The sequence below is a fragment of the Paralichthys olivaceus genome, chromosome 24, assembly GCF_024713975.1.
Source record: "Paralichthys olivaceus isolate ysfri-2021 chromosome 24, ASM2471397v2, whole genome shotgun sequence".
NCBI classification, from domain to species: Eukaryota; Metazoa; Chordata; class Actinopteri; order Pleuronectiformes; family Paralichthyidae; genus Paralichthys; species Paralichthys olivaceus.
In genome coordinates, this window is record NC_091116.1 from 9,908,365 (window position 1) to 9,933,239 (window position 24,875).

General features: G+C 40.8%; 4 protein-coding genes across 22 annotated transcripts in view; 3 read left to right on the forward strand and 1 right to left on the reverse strand.

Moving 5' to 3' along the window:
- The window catches only part of farp1 (FERM, RhoGEF (ARHGEF) and pleckstrin domain protein 1 (chondrocyte-derived)), a 48,686-nt gene extending 42,525 nt beyond the window's left edge, over window positions 1–6,161 (forward strand). For 6 of the 7 annotated variants that reach the window (XM_020102067.2, XM_069521438.1, XM_020102068.2 and 3 more), the window contains exons 19-28: window positions 389–564; window positions 654–784; window positions 906–974; window positions 1,075–1,164; window positions 1,407–1,489; window positions 1,900–2,012; window positions 3,343–3,503; window positions 4,225–4,332; window positions 4,437–4,588; window positions 5,263–6,161. In XM_020102067.2, the coding sequence (XP_019957626.1) occupies window positions 389–564; window positions 654–784; window positions 906–974; window positions 1,075–1,164; window positions 1,407–1,489; window positions 1,900–2,012; window positions 3,343–3,503; window positions 4,225–4,332; window positions 4,437–4,588; window positions 5,263–5,338 (1,159 nt within the window). In that variant the 3' untranslated portion in view covers window positions 5,339–6,161. Of the gene's footprint in view, window positions 1–388; window positions 565–653; window positions 785–905; window positions 975–1,074; window positions 1,165–1,406; window positions 1,490–1,899; window positions 2,013–3,342; window positions 3,504–3,732; window positions 3,871–4,224; window positions 4,333–4,436; window positions 4,589–5,262 lie in introns of those variants that run through there. The other variant, XR_011240519.1, reaches the window with a different exon arrangement.
- A 3-nt stretch (window positions 6,162–6,164) lies between these two features.
- Window positions 6,165–8,168, reverse strand: LOC109638894 (gamma-glutamylaminecyclotransferase B). The gene is made up of 3 exons (XM_020102075.2): window positions 7,918–8,168; window positions 7,723–7,761; window positions 6,165–7,265 (listed from the first exon to the last, which is right to left on the reverse strand). The coding sequence occupies exon 3, from the start codon at window positions 7,239–7,241 to the stop codon at window positions 6,774–6,776; it is 468 nt and encodes a 155-aa protein (XP_019957634.2). The 5' UTR covers window positions 7,242–7,265; window positions 7,723–7,761; window positions 7,918–8,168; the 3' UTR covers window positions 6,165–6,773.
- A 334-nt stretch (window positions 8,169–8,502) lies between these two features.
- Window positions 8,503–16,643, forward strand: arl13b (ADP-ribosylation factor-like 13b). 10 transcript variants are annotated; one of them, XM_069521448.1, is made up of 11 exons: window positions 10,727–10,895; window positions 11,777–11,849; window positions 11,958–12,207; window positions 12,574–12,679; window positions 12,906–13,108; window positions 13,438–13,552; window positions 13,667–13,826; window positions 14,254–14,370; window positions 14,679–14,747; window positions 15,386–15,436; window positions 15,521–16,643. In XM_069521448.1, the coding sequence occupies exons 1-11, from the start codon at window positions 10,821–10,823 to the stop codon at window positions 15,532–15,534; spliced, it is 1,233 nt and encodes a 410-aa protein (XP_069377549.1). In that variant the 5' UTR covers window positions 10,727–10,820; the 3' UTR covers window positions 15,535–16,643. The 10 variants fall into 10 exon arrangements, with proteins under 10 accessions (XP_019957629.1, XP_019957632.1, XP_019957633.1 ...); XM_020102070.2 differs by lacking the exon at window positions 10,727–10,895 and adding an exon at window positions 8,503–9,133 and having other exon boundaries at window positions 11,779–11,849; window positions 15,386–16,643; XM_020102073.2 differs by lacking the exons at window positions 10,727–10,895; window positions 15,386–15,436 and adding an exon at window positions 8,503–9,133 and having other exon boundaries at window positions 11,779–11,849.
- Window positions 16,644–17,465: 822 nt separating this feature from the next.
- LOC109638878 (neural cell adhesion molecule 2) overlaps window positions 17,466–24,875 on the forward strand; it is a 381,983-nt gene continuing 374,573 nt past the window's right edge. For 2 of the 4 annotated variants that reach the window (XM_069521441.1, XM_020102060.2), the window contains exons 1-3: window positions 17,470–17,514; window positions 19,229–19,306; window positions 21,249–21,375. The gene's annotated coding sequence lies outside the window, so the exon portion shown is untranslated. Of the gene's footprint in view, window positions 17,515–19,228; window positions 19,307–21,248; window positions 21,376–24,875 lie in introns of all 4 variants that reach the window. The other 2 variants (XM_020102061.2, XM_069521443.1) reach the window with 2 other exon arrangements.

Genomic DNA, 24,875 nt, shown 5'->3' on the forward strand with positions numbered 1-24,875 from the left:
AATTAAGATTCAGAACATAAAGCATTTAGAAACAACTGATTTCTACTTTAGCTTACCTATTTTTGAGATCCTCATTTGTGGCCTAAAGATGACACTTTTAAAAAGAAGAGAAAGATTTAGTTCCTTAAGTTTAGTATCCATTAAGTGGATGTAGATAAGTGAAATGTGAAACTTTTTAAACATTCTATGGAGATAAGGGTGAAATAAAAGATCACAATATAAAAAATATCAGAATATTAAAGGGAAAAACTGAAATATTCTCTTTTCCTGGAATAAGTGGTAGAAAACACTCAAAAGTAAAGTTAAGCTGCTGAAACACATGTTCCTGGTATATTTTGACGCCAAATTTGGTAGAATTTATGAGAAGAAACTTTGCGACTGTCCTCAGGTCCGGTCGAAAAGTGGAGACTCTGTGTCGAGACTTTGAGCAGCAGAGGGTTTGCTACCTGCCCTTCAACATCTTCCTTCTGCGACCGCTCCATCGCCTGCTGCACTACAAACTCATCCTGGAGAGGCTCTGCAAGCACTACCCACCCACGCACGATGACTTCAGGGACTGTAGAGGTGTGGGACAGGGCTGGGGTGAAGAGGAGGATGCGTTTCTGTTTTTTTTTTATCCCCTTACCATCTCTGCCCTTGTCTTCTTCCCTCAGCGGCCCTGGCGGACATCACTGAGATGGTGCTGCAGCTTCAAGGCACCATGATGAAGATGGAGAACTTCCAGAAGCTCCTGGAGTTGAAGAAAGACTTGACCGGCATCGACAACCTCGCCATTCACGGCAGGGTTCGACCATTTACATTTATTTATCAGGGAGAGGACACTTTGGTGTTCTTAGGGAGACAAAAAAAAATTCTCATCCTGCTGATTTCTGCAGCTCTAATATTTTCTCATGCTCCACTTCCAGGAGTTCATCAGGCTCGGCTGCCTCAGCAAGCTCTCAGGAAAGGGACTTCAGCAGAGGATGTTCTTCCTGGTACGACCACACGGCTACTTAGCAGAGCATTTATTATATTGATGCAACAAAAATGCAACTGACACTTCTTTCCTTCCTTCCCTTTGTTTTCATCCCTCAGTTCAGCGATTCCCTGGTGTACACCAGTCGAGGGACAACCCCGGTCAATCAGTTTAAAGTTCACGGCCAGCTGCCCCTTTATGGCATGACGGTATAATCTTTTTCTTTTCTTCTGGGGAATAAAATGAGTTTGTCGTCATTCTATGTCAGCATTATACATTTGTTTATATGCACGAACTGTAAATTCTCCATATTTGTGATTACTGAGGTCGACCACAAAGATGTTGGCACATATAGACACCATTAGTAGGTTACTGATGGTTTTGTTTGAAATATATTATCAAGTTGCATTTCAGTGTGTGTGTCTGTGTGTGTCTGTGTGTGTTTCTGCAGATCAGGGAGAGTGAGGAGGAGTGGGGAGTCCCTCATTCTTTCACCTTGTTCGGACAGCGCCAGTCAGTGGTGGTGGCAGCCAGGTACACACACACACACAAACACACACACATATTTTATTGTAGAACAAAGTCACAGTTTTACCAAGAAGTTGAAAAACACCACAAAATCGATATGTTAGATAAAAAGAGAGAAAGAAAAGAAAATGGATGAAAACTTAGAGGAATAAAGAAATCAACAAACCACATTTCTCATGAAGCCTCATTGAAAATAAATCTTTTCTCCACAGGACCTCTGCCACACTTTGTTTGTCCTCTAATGAAATTTAACTGTGTGACCTAGTTTCCATTCAGACACTCATGCACTGATGAAAAAGTTTTTAATACGCAGATTTCACTGCTTAGTGCTGACTTTATTTCAACTTATTTTCCCCACGCGCTCTCTTTCCCTTGGTTTTATCGACTATAATCTTTTTCTCATTTTCCGTCTGCAGCTGTGCGTCGGAGATGGAGCGGTGGGTGGAGGACATCAGGATGGCGATCGACCTCGCAGAGCAGAGCAGCAGCCCCAGCGATGACCTGCTCTCCACTAGCCTCACCGACAACAGTGAGTAAACCTTTTGAGCATCAAACCCAAAACGCCTGCTCCTCCAACCCGCTGCTCAAACATTGCGTCATCTTCGAGGACGAGTTGAGTTTCTGGAAAAGGTTTCCACAGTCAGCATCCACGATGTCTCCGAAGACATCAGGTGACACAGCGACATCAGCTGGGACCTGTTATCTTTACTGACTTACTACTGACTCCCACCGGGGAAGCACTGACCTTTACCTACAGCTATAACTGCACAATTCCCACAATTCCACACTGCAGCTTTCAGCACCACATGAATTGTTACAGGTGGTCTTTCATCATATTTGTCACCTGATACACGTAGGTCCCACCTGTCGCCCATTATTCCTCCCCTTCTTCCTCCTCATTCTTTATCTTAAATGCCTGTCACCCCGCTCAACGAGGCCTCCGCCTGGTGACCTTCGGTTCGACGTCTCTTATTGTCAAACAGTTGAAGAGTATTAATTTACCAGCAACAACAAAAGGGAGATTTTTTTCTCCTCTTTTTTTCTGTGTTGAAATTGCTTTGATCACTGTTTTGTCTCAGCTCTTTGTTCTGTGGCATCTTCATCTGCAGCCACAGTGAATACAAGAATACGTAGAGGGGTGTTACCGTGTATTAGAGCTGCAAGATTCTGGAAAAGATGAGAGTCACGACCCTGTTCCATCATCAGCGTGTTATCTTCTGGATTCAGTTCATTGTTTCTTTTCTCTCTCACTACCTCTGCATAACGTGAGAGAAAACCAAGATGACGCAGTATTGTGTGGTACTTTAGGTTCCTTTTGGAAAATGTAGGGGCGCTTGTTTTGTTCAAAATTAAACTTAAGCGCAATCATTGTCAGTCAATCAAATAAAATTCTATAGGTGTGAATCAAAGTTTAATCGAGCTGCACTGCTGTGTGTTTAGAGTTGAATCTCATTCATTTATATTTTACAGTTTTATAAACATCTTAATATTGTTAGGAGCTAAATAATAAAATTAATTTATCTTATAATTATCAAACAATTATGATATTTAGGATTAAAAGTCAAAGAGTATTAAATTAAAGTTGTTGAAACCTGCAGAAACCTCGATGAAAGTTAGACTCTACTAATTATTGATCTTCAATATATAAAGTTGTTGTTTCCTGTAAATGGTCTGTTCTTTAATCATATATTCATTTATTCATCTTTTAATATCAGAAATAGTTAAATAAGTGGAGTGTTTTCACTATATAATGACAATAGTTCCTTACTATAGCAGTATTTTATCCAAATACCAAAATGCTGTTAATATTAGATCATGGTGTTTGACTTGTCTCCGCTAACGAGAGTCTCGTTCCACAGAGCTGTCGGAGGACGGCGTGGCCGAGCAAGAGTCAGAGGAGGAGCTCTGCGGCTCGCGCTCGTCCCTGGAGCGCCAGGGTCACCGCGGCAACACCACCGTGCACGTCTGCTGGCACCGCAACACCAGCGTTTCCATGGTGGACTTCAGCGTCGCCGTGGAGGTACGGCGCTGTGTGTTCTGTGTCCCGTGGTCGCCCTCTCCCCCTCCTCGTATCACTCTTCCCGTCCTGTCTTCTGTAGCTGTCCAGTGTGAAATGTCCATGGTGTCTTACTCTTCTCCTCCTGTCTTCTGTCCACATCCTGTCTTTCCTCCACCTCTCTGTCTCCATCCATCTCTTCCGCCCTCTTGACTTTCTCTCTCCATCTTCCATTCCCCTGCCCGTGCTGAAGGGGGCAGTAGTGCAGCCAGTGAGTCGATGAGACCCCTCAGCAGACACCAGGGGCCCTTCTCTCCCTCTCTATCTCTCTGTGGTTCGCTGGTACAGGAGTTACAAGCTGTCCTTTAGTGACACCTGCTGGAGTAGAGAGGTATTGCAACAGCCAAAGAAATTAATTAGTAGAATTAAATAGATTAAATTGTTGCACAAATCCTGGTAACACAATTATTGGATATTAATTTCCTACTGTCCCAAAGAAATAGATCCTATAATCATTTCTGAAATGGGATTATTTTCTATTGTTGTCCTTTGTGTCTTTTCCCTCAAATTCTAGAATACAGAGTTGTGTGCAAAAATGAAAACAAGCCTTCAAATAAACCCCACAGCTTCTTAATATTTGCATTCATCTGAGCGTCGTGGTTTCTGGCTTCTCTTCTTCATCTTTTTCTATCCATTTTTCTTTCATCGTTTTATTTTTTCTGTCTCTCGTCTTCTTTGCCTCCAGAACCAGCTGTCAGGGAACCTGCTGAGGAAGTTTAAGAACAGTAACGGCTGGCAGAAGCTCTGGGTGGTCTTCACCAACTTCAGCCTCTTCTTCTACAAGTCACATCAGGTTAGAGACATAGAGGAACCAACTGGAAACTATGCAGTATTCAAGTTTCCTTTTGGTTTGAGAACATAGCTGTGGCGAAAAGTTGAAATGTTTCTGCCCTGCAGGATGACTACCCTCTGGCCAGCCTCCCTCTGCTGGGCTACTCCGTCACCGTCCCATCCGAGTCGGAGAACATCCACAAAGATTACGTCTTCAAACTCCACTTCAAGTCCCACGTCTACTACTTCAGATCAGAGAGCGAGTACACATTTGAAAGGTACAGCCCTTTGGGTGTTCAGTCGTTGGGGGGGTTGAGTTGAATCGATTCCATTCACACTGGGTCAAATATATATTCAGTTTTATCCTCAGCAAGAAGAGAGACGTGGTTTGACTATGTGGAAATCCTCACATTGTGTTGAATATAGCTCCACATTTATATTAATATGACCCTTTGTGTATTCATTTGTTATCTTTATGTTTTTATTTTGATATCTTAATTTAAATTATATTTATACCAAGAACCAACAGAAGCCCTGAAATAAATATTTGCTTGTTAGACCTTAATTTTAACTTGATATCATACATTTTATTTATATAGTTATTTTAACAATGCTCAAAGTCACTTTACTTTGGTTAACAAACAGAAAATAATAGAAAATAAACATCATTAATCAAACATTAAAAGCAGCTCTGAATAATTTAATGTTACAATATTCTATGTCGCCTGCAGTTTCTTTAAATTAAATCGACTTTCTTATGATTTAAACCGTTGTCCTCACAAATAACAGCATCTTGTGAAGTTCAATAATACATGGACATGAATAATAGCAACAATTTAATACAACTACGTGATTTGTTTAGTCCTGAGGGATGAGAGAATAATTGATTATCTTGATTTATGTCACCAATTGAGTTTGTTTTTCATCTTAACTGAGTTTATCTCGTCTCCAGGTGGATGGAGGTGATCCGCAGCGCCACTTGCTCCTCCAGCCACTCGCTGCCGAGCACCAGGAAAGACCTTTACTGATGAACCGGCTCCTTCGTCTCTCCTCTTCCTCGCTCTGACCTGGACTTCAGACGCCAGAAAAAGACTCTTTCTTATATTCACAGAATCATGTCACAATCCACACTAATCATCACGCACGTCACTCAGAAACTTCACCTTGTGATCACATCATATCGCAACGTTTTTGTTCGTCAAACTGCCAACAAAAAGTCGACGATGTTTTCCTTCCCGATTCTTATTGTTGACTCCACGCTTGTGCTGTCACATGAGTGACATTCACACACACACACATGGATTTAACAACATCCCCGTTTACAAAAAGGAGGATTTTATCCCTTAAGTATTACTTTTTGACTCAATATAATATTTCCTAGGTGATTTTAAATATTCTATATTTTCCTGTAGAGCACCGCATTTGTGATAAGGATTCAAACATGTACATAAAATGGCTTGAATAAGACTAGGATTGAAATGAACTGTATGTGGGAATCTGTGTGCATGTGAACACACTCATTTCTTTGAATGACAATCCATAATTCATTTGATGAATTCAATGTGTCGCCAGATTGGAAAACATCCATCTCCCCTTTTTTTACGAGTGACTTTTTGTACAGTACTTTGATACACTGTGAAATGTTCTTTCTCTTCTTTTCCTGCGAGTTTTCTCTAAAAAGGACAAAACGGCTTCAGACGCCGACTGAGATTTCACTGGTTCGTTGCCAAAAAAGCGTCTCTCCTGTATTCCCCCACTTTTTTTTTTTCAGTGTATTTTACTATTTTAAATAAAGATGAGAAAACATTGTGTTCATAAATAAAGAAGAAAAAAAGAGAGAACAACCCAGAAGATGGATGTGTTTTGTTTTAATGTGGTTTTCATGAACACAGCCCCAGGTGGAATTATTTTAGAACAACACATCACGAGGGAAAAAGGATTTCAAAGGAAAATACTCCAAAATAAAAGCAGAGCAGGGGCGTAGAATAGGCAAACCTAGATTTGGGTGGTTGGTTGATCTCACAGCACGAGAAAACTTGGGGATTGGAGCGTAGTGATGATTTTATTCGTATCTTTTACAGAATGTGCCATTGGTGAAACATGATTTGCCTCCAGGCATCAGTGCATTAGAGAACAAGAGAAACTGAACAGTAAACATACAGTAGTACGAGGAATGCCCTTTTGAAACATTGCAACATTTCAGTGTTTTTAAGTATTTAAAATGAGGTGATTCAAGTAGAAACCTGCAGTTTATGATCCTCTTATTAACACATGTTTAACCCTGACGATGATATATGAGGAAACTGGTCTATTTATCTTCTTTAACTGGTCACAGATCTGCCATTAGATATTCTAATAAATGGATTTCTAAAGATACAGAACATATTGTAGGAATTCAAATATAAAGTTTCTGGTTAGATCATGAAAATAAAGACATCTCTGTTTAGCTGATGCTCTTCTCCATCAGTCTCGAGCTTCTCTGGTTGCGTACTCCAGCCCGTGATCTCCATACGCGTCGTAGTTGTCGTAGTGGGGCAGCGAGGGCCAGTCTGGCTGATACACCGTTGTGCTGTACACAAATGCCTCTGTGATGCTGCCCGGTGCCTCCTCCTTCTCCTCACCCTCTGCCCCCCGAGCCTTCACCTCCAACTTGACCAGAGTCCGCTGGTACAAGGTGGGGACGCCCTCGAAGTCATCCAGGAACCTCAGCATCTCGTCGTCCACCTCGTAGATCTCTCCGTGAACTCTGCGACCCTGGCCAGGGATGTTGAGGAGGAAAGGGATGTTGTGCTTGCTGGCGATCACGAGCGGGTACCTCTCAGCGGTGAGGGCCGAGGCCAGGAACTGGGCCTTCCCATTGGCACCGTCAAACATGCGGTAGTAGTTGGGTTGCCCTTTCTTCAGGGTGCCGTATACGAAGATGCGAGTCATGAGGACGCAGGAGGAGAGACGCACCTGGAGCATAAAAGAAAAATAACATTTGAATACAGTTTTTTACAGGACTGTAACAAATGAATCATAGAAAATAAAGGAAACAAACAAACAAAAAAGTGCAGCTGGGAGAACCCTCATCTGAGCAACCACACACAAAAAGACACATGATGGGACTTAACATAGAGAGAACATGTCCTGGACTTTGTTCCTGGAAAGTTAATCTGTGAGTGTGTGATAGGGGTGAGATCATTAAAGCTGTAAAGGTCATTCAAGCACAACAAACACAACAGTATTTAGTGCTGCAAAGTTAAAAGTTAAGTAGGATAAAATACTCTGCTGCAAGTACTTACTGTCCTGGATTCATGGTTTTACTTTATTAAAAAATAAAGTACCCCTATGTATTTCAGAGTAATATGTGCATTATATCAGTGGATAATTCTAGTTATTGATGCCTTAAAGTGATCACTGTGGGTCTTACCTTTAAGATTGAAGTTTCCACAGGAAACAAAGTCCTCACCTGTAATAAGTACACATATATATTTATTATTTGTATTTGTTTTGTGTGTGTAATAGATCTGAATGTGAAAAATCAACGAGAATTTCAGCTACGGTTGGATTAATACAAATACACATATTATAGTTACGAGTATAATAATAATAATAAAATAGGTACCCGGAACTGTGCAGCTGTCAGTACTAGAAATCGGTCAACTGCTCCTGTATGTGTCCTTCGGCTTAACACACATTTAACCACACGAACTGAACTGTACACACTATACGGCACACACAAATATACAATCACACACTTCAACAGTCCGATCGGAGTTGTGTTGTGTTGTGTTAGCAGTAGCTCGTCGGTTGATTAATGAGCTACAGACACAATTAAAAAAAAAGAAGCAATACCGGAAGTGCACTCACGCACGCGCAGTAAAAGTCGAGCTAAAGTGGAGCAAAAAAAAACAGCAGGGGGCGCCAAAGGGAAGAGGAACACCCAGAACACCGAATGTATTATTATTATTCTTAGTAGTAGTGGTAGTAGTCTTATTGGTTTTATTAATATTATTATCAAGTATTGTATTTACTCGAGGGTTGTACTTCACTCAAATCAGTGTAGATAAATATTTTATATTATATTTTATTTCATCAGGATAATTTAAGTTATTATTATTATTATTGTATTATTAATGACCATTTTTTTAACGAGTATTATTTCCACATTAAAAACATAAGCATGTATAAAAACTGCAGTTTTCCTCGGATTCTTCTGACCGACGTCGCTCACGCACGCTGACGTCAGTACGTCCGCAGCCTAGCAGCAGCGGTGCACACGGCGTAAACAAAGCGGGGAGCCACAAACCAGGCTAAAGCTAATTAGCTGCTGTTCCGTGAGTAAAACAGCCAATGCGGCGGCTTTAGATCAGCCGAGAAAACAACAGCTTCTTTATACCGATGCATTACAGCTTCTGTTTCTATCGGAACAGACTCACTCGTGTGTTGAGACTGGAATTAAACGCGTTGAGAAGACACCGCTACAACTAGCTGCATTAGCTTCAGCGAGCCTAACTAACGGGACAAGGATTTCAAGTTTCTGGAAGTCACTCAGATTACACGTTTATCGACAACACACGTGGCGACAGACGCTTGATTCTCCATCGCTGCTCATGTCGATCTCTTATAAACATGCCAACGTTGATGCGAATACGAGTTAGCTCGCTATGTAGCTAATTGAGGTTTCAGGGTGGATCAGCTGGCCGTGAGAGGCTCGATCCAGGTGTGACCGGGTCCTGGCCGAAGGGACACCCGACCACAGTGATCTGGAGTCGGACTGAGATGTTCAGCCTCATGGCGAACTGCTGCAATTGGCTAAAACGTTGGCGACAGCCGGCCAGGTGAGTTGTGTGATGTTAGAAAGCTAAAGCCTGTGATTCTTCTGCACTAATCAAACTTAGATAGATGCAAACAGATTGTTTCAGGAGTTAAATCAGAGGAAAAATCTCAGTCTCTCTCCACTCATTAATTCAGTTCCTATAAATTACCAGGGAAATACTTCTGTAGATGTTTGCAAATAAGAGACTATCTCAAAACATGTCTGCAGGATTTTGAGACTTTTGGGGGCTCATGCTCAGTAAAATTCATATCTTGTATATATGACACCTTACAATCTATAAGCACTCCCACAAGAACAAAGAGGGAAGTAGAAATTGGCACTAAGATCTCAGATCCTCAATGTAAAGAGGGATTCATTGATGCACTTATAATGAAAGGCATTTTTTTAATCCAATTAAACATTTTAAAGAGAGATTGAATGATATTCCCAGAAGACACACTTTACTCCATAGTTTCACCCTATGCCTTAAAGCTCCGAATTACTGCTTCAGTATCTTCAATTTAATAGCCCAAATACTTCAGATACGATTAAGACCGAAAGCCCTCTCGATCATCCAGGGTATATCCGATTAATTCAAAAAAAGATTAAGTAATACAAAATAGTGTTTCCTATTTTACAGCCTCATTATTGAAAATAAACTGCCTTTTACACACTGGGGGAAAAAAGAGGTCCTTAATACTAAGATGTGGCTTAGTGACCTCACAAATACACTTTATTTAGAACGGACAAGCTTTAGTTTTTCCTTGAATTGAACATTTGTGCTCCCTTCATTCACTTCTTTTCACATAGAATATAAAACTTAAACTTAAGTCAGACATCTGATATGTGTTTAGCAGTTGTATTATAATAACAATACAGACTCTAAGAACAAACCTTGTAGACAGACTGTTTTTTAAGGGCATCAAATGCACACCACAAACCTATTTCTTGTGATGATTGTTTTATTTTGTGCAATATAATAAGAATCTTTCGTGAATTATGATGATAGGAAGCTACTATACCTGTCTACAGATATTGTGGGAGATGCTATGATAATCTGATGAATCAATAAGTCAAATGAACATCATTAAATTATCATTTGAATAATCAAATTCTATCCTCTCCAATTTAAGAATGTTCTGACTGTCTGATAATTTGTTTTTAGATTACATTTCTTTGGTTTTGGGCTGTCGGTTGTATAAAACAAGACCTTTAAAGCTTTGTCATTTGGTTTTTTGGGAAAATGCAATTGACATTTTTTATTATGACATTGTAGAAGCCAAATAGACAAGTCATAAATGGAGAAAACAATCTGCATAGTGAACAATTTAGATAATAAGTTGGTTGCAGCCCAATCATCCATCATACCTTAGAAAGGATTCAGTGTCTCCTCGGTTTTGTTATTTTAGTAAACATAGTCTCAGTTTTTTTTTATCTGAGGTGTCTTTGATAACTGTTTACACTAAAACGAGAAGGTGTGGCGCACTAAGATGTAATTGACGATGCTTAACCCACGTGGTACCTGTGAGCCATCTGATCCTTTGGATTTAGTCAGAAATCCTTCACTAATCCTGCAGGCAGGTCTGTTCAGTGCGTCTCTTCCTTATGGCCCGTGGCTGTGACGAGTTTGTGTCACCGAGGGCAGAGGTGTTATGGGTTAGTGGACAGGGCACAAGAAGCGTCTCCACTTTTTTGGAGGTTTACTTAAGATGATGAAGGCAAGTTGGCTCCAGAGGACGGTCAAATGGATTGTGCGGTTGTTGTCTTTTCGGCGCAAGTTTCAAAGTTAAGTATGAAGCCAGTGGAAGATTTGAATGTTGCTTATGCTTTGTCATCACAGTGATGCCTCATCTACCAATATGGTGCTTTTAATGTCCCATTTTTTTATTTCTCTTTATTCCTTTTGATGGATCCTTTCATAAAGTGGCTCCAGGATGTAATATATTATTGTGGAGCTGTAACGCTAAATATTTTGGACAGGTTAGTTGCAAACTTTCGTATTCTTTTATAAATATTTTGTCCTTGTTTTTATAAATTCTCACTAAGATATCTGGAAAATTGAGAAACCCGGTGGTAAATGTTGTTACCGTGCCGTCTTGCTGTCCAGGCGTCTGCATGGTGCAGTCCTGCAGAGACGACTGAGCGTGCATCTGTTCCTTTGTTTGCCTGTGTTGTCCTGCAGGGAAGTTCATCTTGGCTAACAATACAAATACCCGGCCCAGCATGTATTTATTTGCCTTCGGGGGACTTGAAAACAAGATATGTTGTTCATTTTACATGCAGTGACATATTCATTCCATGAGAAAACACAAAAATGAAGTCCACAACCTGGTAATATCACAGCGAAACATGCAGTTTAACCTTGATATTGAGAATAAGTCATTATACTGTATTTGAATGTTTTAGATTAATTTGTTTTCACTGACCTTGTGACTGTTGCTGACTCAGTCAGCCTGCAGACATCTGATTGCATTGGTCATTCAGATTATTAACTGGCTGACCCCCAAATGCGTCATGGGCACTAATGCCAAGTGGATTCTGTGTCACGGACACAGCACATTTAGATGCAGGGCACAGCAGACGCCATCAGATGCCTCATGGTATTTGTAGTAAGGATGTTTGTGCACAATATCAACATGTTCAATTTTTCCCTTTCTTATCATACAGGAAAGTGACTCTGGTGATGGTGGGATTGGATAATGCAGGGAAGACTGCCACAGTGCGAGGGATCCAAGGAGGTTTGTTATAGATATTATAAGGTTTAGTCATCCTTATTTTTTGAACTGAAATAATTTAATATCATACAATTTCCCTTAACCCTCCTCTTTTCTTTTCTCAATCCTCAGATAATCCTCATGATGTGGCTCCAACAGTCGGGTTTTCCAAGGTCGACCTGAAGCAGGGCAAGTTCGAGGTGACAATCTTCGACCTGGGTGGCGGGAAGAGGATCCGAGGCATCTGGAAGAACTACTACTCAGAGTCGCATGGCGTGGTGTTCGTGGTCGACTCCAGCGACGTCCAGCGGATCCAGGAGACAAGGGAGACCATGGCCGAGGTCCTTCAGCACCCGCGCATCGCTGGCAAACCTGTGCTAGTGTGAGTGTTATATGTCCCCTGAAAATACACACCTAAAATCAATCAAATTATATTTTGAAAAATGTGGGGAAAGTGCCAAGGGATTTTAAAAATATTTACACTTTGGTGAAAGTGTAAAAGATGTGGACATTATAGAGGCATTACCCAGCCAATGAAATCCGAGTGCTGAATGCCGGTAGTGCTGAACTGTCCTTGCAACTACTTTACCTTGTCTCTTAAAAGATCGAGGGAGCAGGTTGAACCTGCAGCTAGTTTAGCCAAATCACAGGAGAGTGCAATGTGTTATTCTATTTATTTATTTGTTGTTTTTTCTTTGTTCTGCACATCAGCACTCACTGATATCTCTGTATTCCTCTGTGCGTTTAGGCTGGCAAACAAACAGGACCGGGACGGAGCGCTGGCTGAAGCCGACATCATTGAGAACCTGTCATTAGAGAAGCTTGTCAACGAGAACAAGTGTCTCTGTCAGATCGTAAGTGTTTGTGCACCTGTTGGGGAAACGTAATTCGAGTGGCATTAAGGGTATTTCGTTTAACTGCAGTAATACCCACATATAGACTAAGAGCAGGGCTTTTTGAGACAAGTTTATTTTCCTTCTCGACCGTAGCACAGTGTAAGACAGCAAGTAGTTAAGAGGATGCTTTTGAAACTTTAAGTGCTGACAGCATCTGATCTGTCAATATGTGCTCCTAATCCAGGAGCCATGCTCTGCAGTCCTGGGTTATGGCAATAAGGTGGACAAGTCCATCAAGAAGGGCCTGAACTGGCTCCTCAGCAACATCGCCAAAGACTATGAGGCCATAACTGAGCGAGTGCAGAAGGACACGGCCGAGCAGCGCGCACAGGAGGAGCAGGACAAGAAGGAGCGGGCGGAGAGGGTGCGGCGGATACGAGAAGAAAGGTTAGGAAAACACAAGGGGCCATAAAAATAACATTTGTAGACTGTCTAATAAAAGTTACTAAAAATCACATCTGAACATGACAACTGGAACCATAAGGTGGAGACAGATAAGGACAGAAATTATGTTCAGACAGATAAAATAAGGAGATGGATAAATGGATAAGAAGCTGGGGAAAAGTTGAAATGTCAAAATGCCAAGGATTTCAAGTCTCCCAAGGGTGTAAAAGTATGTTTTCCCTCCCTTTCATGTGCTTGAGTCATAATGAAAGATCAGTTTTCTGCTTTTGTATTAATTGTGACTGGATGTTGAAATCTTGTTGTGTCTGCAGAGAACGACAGGAGCAGGAAGAGGCAGAACGAGAAGGCCGGCCAATCCAGGAGGAGGAGCTTGATGATGAAAACATTCCCAGCCCCTTCCAGCCAATCAACAACTACATCTCTGAGGTGCGTAACTTTTGGTTTACGCTCAACTGGAAGGTGCCATGTTGTGTTGGAGCTCAAGTTTAAACATTCTGTATTTTAAAGAGCTCTGGAATGAGGGTTTCATTCTCCTTTCAGAATGAGGATAAAGAAAAGGAAAGGAGGCGGCAAAAGGAGCTGCAGGAGGGCAGGAGTAAAAGCCCAAACGCGGAGGGTGATCAAGAGGAAGAGGAGTGTGAAGAGGCTGATGAGGAAGAGCCGGAGGAATCAAGACAAGCGTCAGAAAGCGCAAGTTCAGGTGAGTGATACGTTTGTAAATTCACCTAATAAATGCATACAGTTATATGGCTGGGAATAGTTTTACAGAATGTGAGGGCGTCTCTGAAGTGGCTTAGCTTGTGGCTCTGCTTTGCACCGTAGGGGAAGTAAATCTGAGCTTGTTGATAAACATGAAAGAAATGAAAATCCCTATTTGCTTTTTACAGCAAATGATAAAACAAACACCTGAAACAAATATTTTAAAAGGCGTCAAATCAGCTTTCTGCAATGCAGTCTCTACTGAAGTACTGAATATGTAAGAAAGATAAATACCTGATAAGCCAAGGGCTAAAATGAAGGAAATTACTTTAACACATATGTTCAGGCCCATGTAGAAAAATTAAGTTATTACCATACTTACAAAGTCCAACCACTGTCTCATGTCTGAAACGTCTCTGCATGTTCAGCCACAATAGGCGAGCAAAGCAAGAAGAAGAAGCTCTTCCTGAAGAGGAAGCACCGCGTGGACCCCCTGAGGACGGAGGAAGGGCCGAAGGAGAGCCTCGCCCCGCTGGCTCCTCCAGGTGAGTGTGTGCATCATCGGGAGCTGCCATCCTTGACAGTACGCCTGCTTAGTTTGAGTCTAGTGGATTTTAGTAATGAAGACAGGATGATGGAATAAAACTCTTTCTTTTAATCTAGAAAGTAGCATCACTGTCTCTGTGTTTACTGTGAAATTTATTTCCATGTTGTCCTCGTTGCTCCTAAAAAGCTTTCAAGGAGTCAAATGCACCAGATCCTGCTTCTGGAATGAAGAGGGAACATGAACGTCACTTTTTCATCCTGATGAGTTTCCTTTATTTTGTGTGTTCTCTTTATTTTATTTTTTTAGTGGGATGGGCCACACCCAAAGTTTCTAGGCTGCCAAAACTAGAGCCGCTGGGGGACTCGAAGCAATCTGGTAAAGCTGCCTGTGTGACATCTGGTTATGCTTCATCCCTCATTGCCCTCCACAGTTTGATTTCATGCATTACTTCTTTCTGTTATTTAGCTCAATCAGCCATTTATCTTCTCGCTAACCTGGTCTGCGTGTGGATTAACCGATTCATTAAAATGTCACGGCTCGGACTCAGTGTTTCCTCTGTGCATGATTCGCTGGATGTGATTCGGATCGGTTTGTGGATCCGCTGACCCTGTCGGGGGAAGTCTGGTGGATTTGTGCGTCCCACAGCAGTGGTGGTAAATTTTTCAGCGTGCCGCTGCAAAGGAAGCACTGAAATCTGCCTCACGATGTGTGTTGACTGTTAATTAGCATCACAGACCCACATCGCTGTCTTTTTTTTTTTCTTCTCCTGCGTCTCACCAGGCATGTGTTTGAATGTGTGTGGCTCCTTCATGGTGGCAGACATCCTAATCAACTCAAAGGCCTGTTTGTGTACTCATCCACATTTTTCCCCCGTCCACCGCACCTCAGTGTCTTTCTCATTTTCCTTATATTCTTCTAGCTAGAGCTCAAATTGACAGTGTTTGTATTCCAGGTCTCAATGGATGTCATTTACTAATAAAATCAAACCCTTTTTTCCTTCATGCCCTCCACAGACTTTTTCAAGAAGCCTCTCCCGCCTGTTGCGATCAGGCTGCAGCCTAACGGTGACGCTCATGACATCATTTTCTAACCTCTTTTCGCTGAGGTTCCAATCACTGCTCTCCCCTTTTTTTGCTTTCTGTCTCAAGCGAGCAGCGGCTAGACAAGCAAGCGCATGGACCACTCGACGTGGGAGCTGGTGAAAGTGCGGCCAACGCAGAGCACAGGAGCATAAAAGGAAGCCAAGTCCTGCTCAGAAACTGTAATTCAGTTTCACAGACTGACACAGCTTTGTGTGAAACGCTGAACCTGGCTGAGCTGATTTTTGTCAGGTTCAGAGTTTGGTCAACAGAAGCACTTTTGGTGCGGGAATGTTTCCACAACCGTTAGACTGAAACCTTATTTTTCATTGATAATATCAGTGTTAGACAGCTTGGACTCCATTTGTCCAACCAAGATGCTTTTACTTGACAAAGAATGTAAATATGTTTATTATTTCATCCATTTATGTTTGTATCTTCTGTGTTGTAATGTGCATATGATGCTGTGGATGTGGGTCAAAAAAAAGAAAAGGTCTTAAGTGCTTTAAATTTGGTCTTTTAAAAGTAGAAAATATTTCCCCTTTTTTAACAGTGATGTGAATTGAGGATGGAAACAAGGAGTTGGATGAACTGTAAAATTGGAAACACTACGTGATTGTTTTCTGGTCAGTTTTAGTAAGGAATGTCTTCACATTTCAATTTTTTCTTTACACTTGCCAGCAGCATATGTTTTTATTTATTGTTAAAAATGTCAAAATATGAAAATATGTGTCTACAGGGCTACAGATTGTCTGCTGTTCACACTGTGTACCTGTTTTTAAAGTGATATTTCTCCCGAGGCAGGAATCAGCCTCAGAGGTGGCCCTGAGGAGGGAGCCGGCGTCGCTGTGGTCTCGTTTGTTGTTTTTCTGACTCTGCACACATTCTCGCTTTGAGAGTAACAGGAAATAGCTAAAATTGCAGCTCGAAAAAAAACAAAAAACAAATCTGATATGCTCCAGTTAAGTTTTTCGTTTGAAGCATTTGCAGCGGGACAATAAGGGAGGAGAGCATATCCCCACACTGACACCTGGAACAGCCAATATTGGGCCAGAACACATCAGAATATGTGCAAGCATGAAATACCACTTTAAAACCACAATGAACATTCACTCTCATGTTAATAATAGAAAACATATTTTTTCTACCCTGCTTGAATTTTATAACGGCACAATTAAAGATGTTTCTCGTCGATCGTTGTGTGATTAGAATCTATTTGTTGGTTTTTCTGCAGGATTTCTCCATTCAGAGCATCTGCTGCTGATGTGGAGTGTTCGTTGTGTTTTATTATGGGCTCAACATGAACACGAGTCGCTTCATTGCACAGCTTCTGCTCAGAATACATTTGTCACTGCTGATTTTTATCCAGTATTTCTGGTAATTGCTCTTAATGCAGATGCTGTGATGTTACGATCAGTTTTTCCTTATACGACATCTTACTGTAAATCAGCAGTATTCAAGTATACAGCTTAAGTAAATGTACTTTGTTACTATCATTCTCTGGGAGACAAGAATAAGTCACAGAAAAAAAATGTGGGTGACAGACAATTATTAAAATGAGACATTTGTTAATATTCAGGTTGATAAGTTCCTGTTTTCAGCCTCTGTCTGAAAAGTTAAAGCAGTTTACACTTCAGTTGATGTGTACACCACTGTGTCGCTGCCTTTTTTAATAAGGTGTGTTTGCCTCTGACACACCCACCTAATAAGAGAATGTTTACCTCAAACACATTCAACTTGATTTTTGAAATCGAATGTGCCCCTGACTTTGACTTCCCTGGGAGTGTGGTGCCGAGGCCTCTCAGGAGGTTTGCAACTTTGCAGATCTTGTCGCCAGAGGGAGAAGCAACCTGGAAAAAGATGGAACTGTCTGGTAAATTTTAATAAAAGCATAGATTTTTTTACATTTACTTTGACTTCATTCCATTTGTAAATCTACCTCCAAAAGTTGGGATGGGGTCACGAGGTAGACTGATTAAATGATGTGATTTGAAACAGGTGATGTCAACAGGTGATTGTAATGATACAGAAGCAGCATCCAGGAAGATGCATCCAACAAATGGGTGAGAGAGTGATTGAAATGTTTAAAAACAATGTTCCTCAAAGAAACATAGGAAGGGATTTGACATGGCTGTGGAAGAAGAGTGTGGGTGTTGGACTGGCTTGCTTGCAGTCCCGACTTGTCCCCAATAGAGACAAAATGACACCTGAAATGCTTCATCACTTGGTGTCTTCAGTCCCTAAACGTCTTTTCAGTGTTGTGAAAAGGAATGGCAACATTACAAAAGTGTTAAATGCTTTACTGTACCAACTTTTTTCTGAATATGTTGCAAGAATCAAAGTTCAAATAAGTGTTGATTTAGAAAAAAACTACAAAAATCACAAGGGGGAACATCCCATAATGTGCTTTTGTATCGTGATCATTGTAAAACAGGTCAAAGATCATTTACAAATCACTTTTCAGTTTTAAATGGAATTCAATTTTTTATATAATTTCTGCAAAAAGCCTATAATAGTTCTTAGAATCCTGCTTCTGTTGAGTATTTGCTGTTCAACAGTGAAAATCAATGAATGTGAGCAACGACCTGGATTTTCTTCATCAACAATGACAGATGAGCTGAAGCGAGGCCAGGTTTTGAATAAGCTGCTTCATTATGCAGCTCTGCAGGGAGAGCAGAAAGACAAAAGTGAATGAAAGCGAGGGATCAAAACAACAGAGAACGATATTGAGAAACTTTACTTGTGTTTGACAAATGACTAAGTCTGTGTGGTGACCTCCTTTGCATTTAAATGAGCCTTGCTGCGTGTTCCCTGTTAACAGATACTATGATATGTGTTCACAGGAAGCATCACATTTTATGACTCACTGTTTCTGAGAGGGAATGAACTCCTGACAATTATAACCACATAGAGCCCGGATTCTTCTCTCTGCGATCACACAGAACTGTGGCGATCAGTCATGAATACAAATGAAACCGCTCGAGGGCAAAACATACTTCAGTGTAGAATTAGGCTGAATGCTATTAAATAAAAAAACTGGATCTTCACGCTATGGAAGAAAAACAGTGACACTTGCTCTGAAATGACAGATAACACAAAATGTTAAACTATATCAATTCTTTTACGGGTTTTAAGAGTTATAAATCCACTGCTGACAAAATAATTACACATTTCCTGTGGCCTGGCCTCATCTTTTGTTATTGCATCTTTATCCAGAGACAGCAGGGAGGGAAAAGTAAAAAACTGTTATAATCTGGCCCTGCCTTTATTTTACTGTTAAATAAAGAATACATGTAAAAGAACTGCTCTATAATGTTAATTTACAGACTTAAAGTAAATAAGTAGCTGTACGGTTTAACGCAGAAAAAAAACATTACAAAAATACAAGTACATATCTGTCAATATCATGTACAGTATTTTATAGTTTATTTGATGATTAAATGACATTTTTTCATCTAATTTTACTAAGATTTAAGTGTAAGTTGACAAAAGAGAAAAATCTTTACTTTTGCCATAACATTGCAGATAATGCAATTCTTTACAGTGTGTGTTCCAGGGTTTTATTTAGACTAAAAGAGGCAAACAATAATGATTTGGGGTAAAAATCCACTATGTGACAATGTTGAATCCTCTAATAAAGGTTTATTTTGTTAAGTTTCCTTTTGGAGACATAATCAAACATGTGTTAGCACCATCCACAGCCCGTGTCACCTGCAGCCACAGCATTGCAGTAATGTGCAGTCTCATTTACAGCTCTCCTCATCCTTATTCACACAGGCTGAGTTTGAGCGAGGATGCCAGAGCTGGAGATGTGGTGCAATGAGGACGACCCCCTGCCCTGGTGCCCTTAAGCAGGTGCTTTCAAACTATGAACACCACAACCTCACCCCCTCATTATGCTGACACTTTGATATCATTAATCTCGTTCATTCTGGGGGCAATTTCCTTTTTTTTTTTGTTTAGTTTTTGATGAAGTGAAGTAATTTACTTCCTCTCTCTCTCTCTCTCTCTCTCTCTCTCTCTCTCTCTCTCTCTCTTTCTCTTTCTCTCTCCTTGTCTGCATCTAGTTTTCAAAGATAACATCTCTCAGCAAACTCCAGAATATATAAAAAAGATCAGATGTGCCGGAGCATTTTTTTTTTTTTAGCATTAAGGTTGATTAGTCCTCTACAGCTACAGCCTCTATATGAATAATCCTGGTATATATATAAAGGTAACACTCATGGGATTTTCTGCAGAAGTGTAACCATCTATACAAATAAATATTTTAGATTTTGTCCAGACTAGATTCAATAATGGATCAAACATTAATTTGGAGTCAGACCTGAGAGCTACGTGTGTTGGACAGACACTGAATAGGGACAGGAGTAAAATAAGGGCATTGACATGTGCTGTTTGTTCTGTGTTTAATAACATGTGCTCTGACAAATGTTCTGAGCTCACCCTTATTTATTCCAGTGTGTTTAGCTCTGCACTGTTCTTTATTTAGCTGCAGAAGAACCACAGGAGTATACAGGTGATCAGACAGAAGGGAGAGAAACTATAGCAACAAGAAGGATTTCAACATGGATTTCAATAATGAAAAATAGAAACAGTAATAGAAGAAAACTTAGTTTGACTTATATACGTGTGCCTGTGATGCTTGATGTCTCCCAATGGTGAAAAGAGATTACGCAGTTCGATGAAGGCAAAGTACTACAATTACCACCCTGCAGTTGTATACCTCCGCCACCCGGGCAGCTTCAGTCTGCGTACATTTCTTTACCAAAGTGTGAAGTCACAGTGACCTTTGACCTTTGACTACTGAAAGTGAGTTACAACTGGTTAAGAATTTTGAGAAATTGACCCCTGACAACCCAAATCTGATGATATAATCTGTGATTCTAAGAAGAATAGAGTAATGTAGAATGGAGCAGAACCAATAAATGAGCAACAACATGAAGACAGGTAATCATAAAAAACAACAACAGGCCTGTCTGTGGATTGGATGTCACTTTGTGGAGTTTATTGCACTTGGAATGATTTTAGTTAGGGTCAGGCCACACAGACTCTATAGTGCCTCCCGCAGCTCAAAGGTTCAAAATGGCTGGAGAGCAGACAGGAGCTATCTGCCAGGACACTCCTTGCTTTCTTCCTCATCCTTAGGTCAGAAGAACTGATAGCATGAAGGGATCAAGTAATAAGAGGAACAATAAAAGGAATAAACCCTGATTGTCTTCTTCCTGAATCCGTCTCCATCTCATATTTCAAACTAAGCGCTCCTAAATATTTCATGGCTGAATCCATATTTTAAACTAAACAGAGTCTTTAATTTCCCACGTCTTCAAATGTTTATCGCAAGAATCACAAGGCTTTAAATATTTATCTCACCCATGCTCTCAAGTGCCACAACACCTGAGCGTGAATGTGTATTTCTCCTCTCTTCTTTCCTGCACACTATCGAACGCAATCTGATCGAGTTATATTCATTTGGTTATTTGGGATCCAGGGATGGGAGCGAGAACATATCAGTGGCGCTCAAGCCTTGTAAGCGCCACACAGCTATCAAGGATACGCTCCCTATTGCAGCTTGAATGAAGTAGAAGTGAATCTCCGATATATGGAGCAGTGTCTCACTTAAGGGCAAACGTGGGCTGCGGTGGGCAGAGTTCAGCCAACCCCTCTGTAAGGATGGGAACTGTATCTGCTTCACCACAGCCTCTGAAGCCCCCAGGACATTTGTTTTTGAAGCAATGACATCCACAGTTGTAAAATCTAGACCTAAATATCTCTCTCTCGCCCTGTTATCCCAATACAGGCTCACTTGTGGGTCCCGGATGTGTAAGAGGAGAACAGGAGGTAGAGCATTCAGCTACCAGGCTCCTCTCCTGTAGAACCAGCTCCCACTCTGGCTTCTGGAGGCAGAATCCATCTCTGTATATCAGGTTAGACTTAAAACGTTCTTCTTTGATTAAGTCAGAGCCCTGAATCGTCCATCTATAGGCTTGGACTGCCAGGGGCATCCCTGCATGTATTTTTATACATATTGTCAAATCCCTATATATATTCTTCTTCTTCTTCTTCTACTTCTTAATAATAATAATAATTTAGTTTTAATGCAAGTAACAAATTGCTTTACAACAAACAATATAAAACTCACCAACAATTAGAATAGAAATAGCAATAATAGAAATACAGACATCACGTTTTTCCTCTTCTTTGGTGTTGCTATTATTGATAACATAACACAAGCGTTGAGCCTGGCTTCACAGCCAGGTTCATTGCTTTTTTTGGTCCCCTGGAAACATTTCAGGTGTTTTCGCAGCACACGTGTCGTCAAATAGATTTTTCTTAATTCGCACGCGTCTTTTCTGTTTGTGTGTATTTTCTTGATTTGCAGTGCGTTGAGCTCTCTTGGCCACCGTACTATACAAATAAAACTGGATTAAATCTGCCCCATAATGGCTGCTGTAGTTTCATGATGCAGTCGGATTATTTGTCGTACTCATCATCCTGTGACAGCGGAAAAGGCGAATATGAAGTACAGGGTGGCGTTAGGACACATTATGATAATAAATCATTACTATACAGTCCTCCACCTTTTATCTTGCATCATATAATTCGGTAAAAAGGCCATTCCTGTACCCTCTCTTCTCCTTTGTAAGTATTTATGTGTGTTATCTAGAATAATCCTTTGCATATCCTTATTATACAGTGTAGTACTTTAAAAAAAGGACTGCAGTGTGCCGTAAGTCGACAGCTCTCCACCTGTCGTGACACCCCGAGGGTTAAATAAGGAGCAAGTAATGAACAAGTCGTGTCCTGGCTTGTGCTTTGTGCATCTGTTTCTAAAATGGGATAGAGAAGATAATAGGTAATTGAGTGTGCTTGTGTGCTGGAGGGGGTTACGCAGCAGTGGCTCCGGCCTGGGGGAGAGTGCACAGAAATCACTGCTGCTGTGTGTTGTCGCTTTTCATCACCTACAGGGGGCAGTGTAGTACCAGGAGTCTGGCTGACATTAATAACATCAACCGTGACACTAGAGCTGAACAGCATCTTGCAGGATGGTTCCTTTATTGTCAACAGGCAGAGGATACATCTACTGTAAACTAAAACTGCACCTAGAATCTCGTCCTTTAATGAAACCCGTGCACCGGCTCATTGTGTAACTAAAGAGGGTGGCGGAAAAGGGGTAAAGTTGAAGCGTGCAATGAGCAGATTTCGACTGAGCTCCTGGAGGAGTAGGCACCCTGCAGAGCAGCTGCTAAATGTACACATTGAGTGGTACATTTAACGCGAGGAGGAAGTGCTACTTAAGTCTTTTGTGATGAGGAGACATTAATAGATCTATCTATCTAATTAATTCATCTACAATTAGTCAAAGCTTTAATTTCATTCATTAGGTCTCCTGGTTAAGTATCAGTCAGCCATTATAGAGCAGTGGTGCAGTGACTCTCAGTATGAAGTAATATCTAATTCAGAGCCTAATTAAAACTTGGAGTTGTTAGCAGTACAATTAAACAGATTTTACCCTTTTGTGGTTGTTTAATTTTAATAATTCTCTAAATTAAAAGATTGTAAGTAAAAGTATCACATTAACTAAAAGTTATTAAGTACTTACTTATAAGATTAACTTCAGTATTTGCTTAGTTTAATGCAGTACATTGTAAAAGTGTAATGGATTAGAAAGTGCAGATATTTGCTGATATGTGTACTAGAGTAAAAGTGAGAAGTACTAGAAAATAAATCTACTTAAGCAAGCCGTCAGTGAAAGTGCATTGTCCAGATGATTTTCTATTTGTCTAATCAGCTCCCTGACTGACAGAAAACCAATTAATCCTTTAGGTCATTTCTAAAGAAAAATACCAAATATGCTTCCAGCCTTTTACATTTGAAGAAAGATTTAATGTCTTCGTGGTTTGGATAAAGAATGCTTTGAAAACATCTCACTTCTGGCTTTTGGAGCACATTTCCAGATGTTTTATCGACTGGATGATTCATTTTTTTCATTCTTCTCACGAGCTTACAGGGATGTTGAAGGAGAACTTGTAGAAGCTGGTGTGTCCCATTTTGTACCAACTAAAAAGTGCCGACTCATGAGATCCAGGCCTGATCCCACTAAAAGCAATGTGCACCTATTGGTTGAGATGCATACAGATAATGCAAATGAAGAAACCGCCCTGTGAAGCACTCGAGCTGGACACCTCACAATCTAGTGCCCTCATCTACAAATGCTCTTGGCGGTGCTAATGGTGGACCTTTTCCAGTGTCACATTATAATATCATTTCTGATCCACCGGCCCCATTGCCTGTTGTAAGTACTCCTCTAAAACAATGGAGCAGACGCACTCTGCTGTTAGTCAGCTCATTTCCTGCATCATCCTCACGGCGTTTTGCCATCAGCCACCTGATTGGGACACAATGTGAGGCTTGATTGAGGTCAGCCAAATAAATACAGCAAAAATAAAATGGAGGTTAGCAAATGGCAGGGGGAGATGCAGAGCGGCAGTAAAAAAGAGGGAGATTAGGGCGGGGGAGGCAATGAGAGATGGGGGAGAGAATAAGAAAAGCAGATAAGGGATAATGAGGTGTTCGCGGGAGGAGTGATGGAGAATAAAGAAGCTGTAATAATGGGCCAGTGGTATTTGGGGGAGAGATGGAGGAGATAAAGGTGAAAAGGGAACAGATGAAGGTTGTTGTCTGTCTGGCTCAGCAAAACTCAGCATAACAGGATTGTGAGAAAGCCCGAAACAGATGAAGCCTTCAGCCTTTTGAGGGGGAAGACGACAGAGGCTGGAGACATCAGGGCCAACAGCATGGGAACAAAAAAGGTTGCACAGGGATAACAAGGGATTTTTTACGTCCGACGTAGGGAGGTCATGTTTTTGTCTGCGTTTGTTTGTCAGTAAACAGGATAACGCAAAACAATTTTTGTGACATTTTTAGAGGGGTGGGATGTTTCAAGTTTGTCGTTATCTGGGCAGATCCAGGATATTGGACTAATTTATGGATTTTTATGAAAAAAAAAGAAAAATCAAACATGTTTAGGGGACTGATATTAATGAGTGTGGATAATCTGGTGCAGATCCAGAGAAAAAAATCCAGATCTAGTGAATTTAAATGTGGTTTCACAAGGGGACTGTTGGGCCTCATTTATTTGTTATTGGCATAATAACGCAAAGACTACTGAATCGATTTCCATGAAACTTTGTAGAGGGGTGGGACACGGTACGAAGATGAACCCATTTCATTTCAGTGTGGATAGGAATCAAAATTGGATCCAGGATTTGTTTTACTACTCGATGGATTGCCACAAAAGTTATTGGAAGAATACGCTATGGATCAGGGGAGATCCCACTAATGTGGATTTGGATTTAAGATTTGTTTGTCATTTTCTTTAACTTTGCAAATTAGAACAGTTTTAAATTTTTTGTTGATTTCCCAG